Source organism: Andrographis paniculata, unplaced genomic scaffold, assembly GCF_009805555.1.
Source record: "Andrographis paniculata isolate CXL003 unplaced genomic scaffold, ASM980555v1 Contig36END, whole genome shotgun sequence".
In the NCBI taxonomy this organism is placed as follows: domain Eukaryota; kingdom Viridiplantae; phylum Streptophyta; class Magnoliopsida; order Lamiales; family Acanthaceae; genus Andrographis; species Andrographis paniculata.
In genome coordinates this window covers 2,123,305-2,131,544 of record NW_026137569.1, presented here as the reverse complement: position 1 = coordinate 2,131,544, position 8,240 = coordinate 2,123,305, and the positions used below count along the sequence as shown (strand labels likewise).

The following is an 8,240-nucleotide window of genomic DNA, read 5'->3' as shown; positions in this document are numbered from 1 at the left end:
AGTGTGAGCATTCCATCGGTTCATTTGGACTTGGCAAAATTTTGAATTTTGATCGAATTTTTTATTTGTAAAATCAAAACTGAAACCGAACCAGAATTTTTAAAGTCAAACCAAACCGAGTTGACTCATTTCGATTCAATTCGGTTTGTAACCTTAACAAATTGATTTTTTTTTATTTTCATGATGATGTTCGAACTCATTCGTTTAATTTATTCGTCACCGTTACATATTCATTCATTTTCAAAGCATATCCAAAACAATTTACAAATGAATCAAAATACTGAAATATAAGTACTTAAAAATTATAATTATAATATAATATAAATTTTATTTCATTTAAAATTCAAATATTTTGATTTAATGTTTTAAAAATGGTAACCAAATTTTATGGATTCGATTTTAAATAGAATCGAATCAATTAATCGGAAAGACCAATTTGATCCGTCCAAATATAAAAAAATAATAATAATAATAAAATTGTATATTCTAAATATTTTTCTATTATTTGTTCTTTTAATTATTTCTATTTAATAATAATATTACAATAAAATTAATTTATTTTTATTTATAATATATGTATTATATTATTCATATTTTTTATTTAAATTAAAAATTCTCATTTATTTTAAATAAAAATATAAATATTGATGATTTAATGGAATTTTTATAATTTTATTCAAATATATTTGTGTATATATAAATTTCAATAAATTTATACAATTTTATTTTATTTTTCTTTATTTTTAATATTTTTATTAAAATAAATTTATATTAAATATCCATAATTAATATATCATAACTAATATATTTAACAGACTATAATTAAGACAATCAATAAATATTTTGTAAATATTAAAGTTGATAAAATTATTAAGAATATGGTAATATGATGTATATATAGAATACTTATCTATTCAATTTAAAAATTAAATAATAAATTTGAATTTAAAAAATAAATTTGCTATTATATATATATATTAATTACATAGTTACTGATTATATAATTTTTAATTTTTTTAAAAAATAATGAATATGTTTTTTTAATAAAAATTTAAGAAAAACATAAAAAATATATAAATATTTGATGAATAAAAAATTAAATATAAAAATATTGTATATCGCACGGATTTTTCACTAATTTTGAATTAAAAAAAAATTGTATCAATCTAAAGAAAAAAAAAATAATGAAACGAAAATAGAAAAAGAATTGATTAATGATGCAAGATGTTTAGCATTTCCAAGAATTCAGTTTCAACACTGATTTCACGCGAACCCACCACCTTCAAACCTGCCACTGCCACTGCCACCTCATTGCTCTATTTATATTTATATTTATATTTAATTTATTTAAAAATTACTTCATCCATTAGGGATACCGTGTCTGCAGTATATCAGGAGAGTTATAATTAGTAGATAATTAAAAATATATTAATAAAAATAATTATTTTATAATATAAATAATTATAAATTAAAATTAAGATAACTAATTAGTTTAATTAAATTAAAAAATTTAAAATGAAATTAAAATGTATAATTATTTTTCAAAAAAAAATAACATAGCATGTGAGACGGACATAAACATGATGGTATTTGGGACGTGGAAGTAGTAGTAATTTCCAACAGGTTCAGTAACCAATTCAAACTCTAGAAAACAACCGCAATATAAAAATTAAAAAATTTAAAAAAAAAATGTTGTCACAGCCAATAAAATAAATTAGTACAACAGCACTGCACCCTCTGCATCTGGATTCACTATCTGCTTTTAGTAAAAAGTAAAAAAATATTAATAACTGATGATAAAAGTAATAATCTTTTTGAACAAATATTTTCTCCGCATCACTTTTTTCATTCATTTATATATATACACACAGACTAATTTAGATATAATATAATTATTTAAATTATAAATAACTAAAATATATAAATATTTTTTCTTAGAAAGACAAGTAAAATTAAAAATAGTGAACGAAAAAAATATTTTAAAAATATTAATAAAAATAAAAAATAAAAGTATTATTAAAAATATTTTTTTTACTAACCTTACTTAATAAGTGTATTAAGAGAGTAAATTTTAGGAGATCGGAGTCATAGTAAAAGTGGAAAATTAATGATGAAACAGACAACCAAAAAAGACCCACAATACATACATAAATACATATACATACATACAAAAGCATTGGAAACGTTGCCTGAATCTAGCAGGCGGAATCTGTTACACATAGTCTAAACCCTCATTTATTTTAATTTAATTTAGATTTTACTACCTCCGTCCCAAATATCTGTAGACACAGTATTTTATAAAGAATGTAATTAGTAAATAATTAAAAATATATTAGTGAAAATAATTATCCTATAATATAAATAATTATAAATTAAGATTAAAATAACTAATTAGTTTAATTAAAATTAAAAAAATAAAATTTAAAAATTTAAAATAAAATTAAAATGTGTAATCATTTTCCAAAAAAAGAAAATGACATGGAATGTGGGACGAAAAAAAATGACAATATGAATATAGTATCTGGAACGACGGAGGGAGTAATATATATCCATCACTATTTTATCATTAGCAGTAGTAATGTATTACTCATATTCTATACTATTTTCGTTGTACATAATTTTTTTTTTTTTTTTTATCATATATAATTTGTCTTTTTTTTTTTAAATATAATTATATATTTTAATAGATTTAAAATTTTAAATTTTATAATTTTTTTAATTTTAATTAAATTATTTAGTTATCATTTATAATTATTTTTATAATATAATAATTATTTTATTAATATACTTTTTAATTATTTACTAATTATATTTTATATAAAATTTTTGTATTTACAGTAATACACCTAAATTATATTGGACGAAAAGAATATTTTATTTCATATTTATGTTTTAGTTCTTTATATATTTTGTCTGATTTTTTCAAAGAATTATACATAATTTAATTTTAAATTTTAATTAAATAAATAAATTATATTAATTTAAATTTATAATTATTTATATTATATTATAATAATTAAATGTATTAATATATATATTTACTTATTTAATAAATACTAGTATAATTTTTAAAATTTCGTGTAAACATAAGTACATAGGACATTATTCATGAGAGAACGTAGAGTATTATTTTTATTTGTTATTTTATTATATGTTTTTACGAAACCTACGACGATAGGCTTAGCCTAACCTAGTCTGAAGCAGCACCTAATGGTTTAGACCACTCCCCACCCCCACGATACGTACATAATTAATACTCTCTTTCTCATTCTTATTGCTCATATTACTATTTTTTTGGTCTCACATTTTATATAATGTTTTTTTTAAAATAAAAATTATATATTTTAATCTTGTTTTTAAAATTTAATTTCAATTAAATTAATTAATTAATTTAATTTTAATTTATAATTATTTTATTAATATATCATTAATTACTGTTTACTAATTCCACTTTTTATAAATTTTTATATAATATGAACAGGGACGGGGAAAAGTAATTACTACTCTTTTTGTCCTAAATAATTAAATTATTTATTCTATACCATCCATTTCAAAGTATTTATTATTACTTTTGTATGTTCAGTTTTGAAATATTTTTTTAAAAATATAAAAAATAAAAATCATAAACTAATATTGAAATAATTTAAATTTTAATAAATTATAAACGTATCATCAGACATATAAAGTTTATGGACAAAAAATATCAAAAATTATTACGCACTTTCACTAATTAATAAAATATTATTATTATTTATTAATATACTATAAAATTCCAAAAATATTTTTTGAAATTGGACGTAAAGAGTATTTTAATGAAATAAAAATATTATAAAATTATTTTTATATTTAAAATATTATATTAATATATCAGTATATAATAGTATAAAATATTTATTTTATTTTAAAATTTTATTAACAAGATCCTGGGACATTTTCTGCTTCATTGAAAGCGACTCTAGATATGTGATGGTCCCCACATAGGTTACGCGCCAAAATTAAATAAATACCTGCAGTACTCTGCTCCGTCCTGCACACATGATACCAAACTCACAACCAAATTTAATTTAATCTAATACTATAATATATAATAAAATAAATGCACTTGGATGAAACTGTAATAAAACTTATAATACTAAGTATTAATTAATAAATTAAATACTACACCCCTTCCGAACCAATGAATAAGCAATTAGATGACTTGTAACGTTTTCCTCACATTGATAGAAGAATTAAATATTTTATGGTAATTGATGAACACACTTACCCACTCGGTAGTCGTCTTTCTTTTTTATTACTATTATTTTGGTAATAATGATGGTAGTAATAGTGGGACAGAATGATAAACCCCATTAATAAGAGTCTTGCGTTATGGGGAAAATAATTAAATTGTTCACATTATAATCTTCAATTAATTAAATAATTAATTAGACTATAGTATTGTATGCGGCAAGAATTGTCCTGTTTCAGACAGGCTTGGCCTTATCAGTAGGGAGCAGCGTGTGTTGTACGCAAGCGGAGAATACGGTGGAATATTATCTATATTTAATTATTTTTATTATTATGTTCGAAATAATGAATTAAGCATGAAACCTCGTGCATTGTCCGGCTCTATATATTGTGTTTATTATTATTATTATTAAATAAATGATATTTGATTTTTCTGGTGTGGTGCAGTTGTGAATATGGGGTGGGGACAGCAAATGGATTTTATCTTTTATTGTTCACCGTTCCTCTATTATGCCACAACAGCGACATTTGCGCGAGTCCGACGTGTCAGCCTTTATGCTGCACGTGTCACTCTCCATCTCTAACGGTTGACTGCCACGCTCCGCTGGCATGACTGACTGGAAAAAAATAAAAAATAAAAAAAAAAATAAATGAAAGAAAGAAATGGGAAGAACTGTAATTACAGTGATCAATGGAAAATTTTACCAGATGAAGAAAAGAAATACAAAATTCCATTAAAAAGATTAAAAAGGATCGGCTGATCTATCACTACTACTACTGTATTGGTATTTTTTTTGTTTGTTGTTTTCTTTTAGGAGGTGAGGTTAACGTGAACGCTGGCGGTTTTGGAGGATTTGCAAACGGGGCAAATGTGAAGAGAGGATCCGCAGACCGTACAGAGGCAGAGATGCCTGCAAGGAAGGAGAAGGACGGATGATTCGTTGTTCCCGCAGCTCCGGCAGAGGCGGTTGCGGCTTCGCCGGCCGTCGTCGTCGGTGAGGAGGATGTTGTAATCGCGATTATCATCGCCGCCGCAGTGGTCGCCTTTGTTGGAGGTGCTGCCGCAGCAGGATTGAGCGTCGTCGTCGCCGGCGGCGTTTTCCGGCGGCAGTTCTTTCTGTTCGTCTTGGATTTGTGCGAGGACTTGTTCGAGATTGCATCGGAGAGTGTTGGCTGTGGCTTCGTTTGTTTGAGCTAAATCTCGCCATATTTGATTTTCGACGCAGAGAGATTTCACTCGCTCCTCCAGCGCCATGTTGAGTTTTCCGATCTTATCGATTTCTTCCTCCTTGGCTTTCAGTTTCTTCAGGATGGTTTCTTCGACGGTTAAGGCGATGCTGCGAGAGAATCTCTTCCGCCTCTCTTCGGTTTCTCTTCGCATCTTTTCAGTCTATTGGAAGATGAACAAGCAAAATGCTAAATCAGTAAAGCACGGATTGAAACGAAAGCGAGGAACGAAATTGATGCAGATATTCCGGAACAAGGATGAACATACGTGTTGAGCGACGAAACGATCGATTTCCAACTGCTGTTGCAGAAATTGAAACGAGAAATCTGCTCCGAGAAAAGTAAAAGCACCGCAGCGGCTATTCGCAATCTGATTATGAACACCGGTCGTCGGAAGTGAAGAAACCAGAGGATCGCTCGCATCTCTCGACCTCTTCCTCGAATTCGGAGCAGAACAAGTCACACCGCTATCAGACTTAATAGCCACACCTTTCGCCGGAGCATTCCCCACCACCGCCGAACCGTACATCGGAGCCACCGTTTCCGCCGCCGCACTGGTTCCAAACAACGTTCCATGACCGTTCCCAATGCCTTCAACGCCATTATTCATCAATCCCCTGCACAAAAATCATCCAACAATCACCAAACACATCCAACTCCAAACCTAATTACAAAATCAGCACATAAAAAACCACTCCTACCTATTCCCAAGCATCTGCATCGGAAAAAGCGCACCAATATGCCGAGCTTCAACCGCCATGGATTCCAAACACCTATCCTTCCAACCACGCAGCAAATCAACCTCTATATATAACACCAAACCTCCACTGCACGCCAATCCAGCCTCGAATTAATTGACTCCGTCAGGCAAGAAAAGAAGAAGGTGAGAAGGAGAGCGGAAAAAGGCGAATACCGCATGCAACTAAATACTCACGCAAAAGGTTGGGGAGGTTTTTATTTTTGGGTTTGGTTTGCGTTGGCTTTCATGGAGAGAGAAACAGAGAGGAGCGAGAAAATAGAGCCTGCGAAAAGATGTTTGTTTTGGAGTATTTAAAGGAGGCGAGAGACAGAGAAAAAAAGAAAGAAACAGTAAAGTAAGTAAGAAGAGATTTGTTTTATTTCTGACTCGGCCGAATCGGTTACCAGAAACGCCCCTCTTGACCGTTCCAATTCGTGGGGGTCGCACCGTAATTTCGCATAACCACAGGGGCTATTCCGCAATTCCAGCAAGAAATAGAAAAAAAGGTAGAGGTGGGGGTGACGCGTGTGCGTGCAGTAGTCGCACGTGAGAGGTGCTTTGCGGGGGTTGGGGCCCACCGATGACGTGGCGTAACACTCACCTAGATGGTACGATACATCATCCAATTTGATTCCAAATTTTTATAACTGCAATTTTATTTTATTACAAAATTTAATTTAATTTATTAGTATAGTATATTAGTGTGAGCGTCGATTGCAATTGGCACCTACCGTACAAAAAGGAAATTGCCATATTGCATGATGTGTGTGACGCAAGGTTAGGTTCGCCCCACGATTATTGTTGCAGGTTGCAACTTCATTTTCACAATTTATATATATATATAATTAATTAATTAATAAAATTTAGGAAGTAGTAGTGGTAGTGCATGTAGTGATGGAAGTGCGGTGTCACAAGTCACATGCCCGGGCAGGGCAGCTTCATTGTATTTGTATATATATATCATCATCATCATCATCCGCAATGTGTTGCACCATTAAAGGCTACAGAGACAAAGGGAAAGGGCCAATTTAATTGTGTCAGAATTAGATAGGGGAATATGTGTGCATTTTATTATATGTAGAAAAATGATGATGCTTTCAAGGTAACCCTATCTAATTAATTAATTAATTTTATATGAAATATTAATGAATCAGTAGAAGTTGGTTGGCAAGCTTTCGATGTCAGAGAGAGGAGAGGATTCCTAAAATTTGATTTAGTGTAAAGTCATTTTGCGGGGACAAATGCAACAGGCCTGCCTGCCCGCCCTTCCCTTGCATTATCCTCCAAGGAAAATAAATAAATATTTTGTTAATATAACAAAGTTATACTCCTATTTTTTATTGATTTATTATTTTTTGAGTGGATAAAATATATATATTATATATATATTGTATGAATGTTTGTAGTATTTATTTTGTAAATATTATACAGTTGTACTTATCTTAATTTATATATTTATTTAACTAAATATAATTACCGTATACTTTACAATAAATTTCTAAATAGTTAAAAAAATGTTTGTTTGTTTGTTATTTTAATTTACTATAATCTCTTTTATTTTTTATTTTTAAAAAATCCTGTTTGATTTTAGTAGTATTAAATTGCATTGAATTTTCCAATAAGTTGGAATCTTTTCCCGATTTATTTTAAATTATTAGAAAAAAACATCTAACATAGTTTATGCTATTTGTTATTAATAAAAAAATTGTAAAATACATTGTTTATATTTTTATTTCGACGTTTTCTGAATCAATTTGAATTCTTATGCTGTTGATGTACCTCTTTCATCCTCTTTCTTTTTCTTCGATCCATTGTATCGTTTTCTTTTTATATATATTTTAATTAATTGCAATAATTGTTATATATATAATATTTTATATAAAAAATAGATATTTTATTCAGTGTAGCAATCAACAATTTCGATTATATTTAGTATTACTATAAATAGTAAATGATAAACTCATTTCATAAAACAATTAATAAAATCACAAAAATAAATATTATTTATATTTTAAATTCCACATTATTCAAATATACACAAGATACG

The 8,240-nt window shown here is 28.1% G+C and overlaps 1 protein-coding gene across 1 annotated transcript; it reads right to left on the bottom strand.

Annotated features, from left to right (window-relative positions):
* Positions 1–4,906: 4,906 nt before the first annotated feature.
* On the bottom strand, positions 4,907–6,499 carry LOC127249897 (probable BOI-related E3 ubiquitin-protein ligase 3). Its single transcript, XM_051272959.1, has 3 exons — positions 6,156–6,499; positions 5,723–6,071; positions 4,907–5,617 (listed from the first exon to the last, which is right to left on the bottom strand). Exons 1-3 carry the CDS (start codon positions 6,212–6,214, stop codon positions 5,039–5,041), a joined length of 987 nt encoding a protein of 328 aa, XP_051128916.1. The 5' UTR covers positions 6,215–6,499; the 3' UTR covers positions 4,907–5,038.
* Between the last annotated feature and the right edge of the window lie 1,741 nt (positions 6,500–8,240).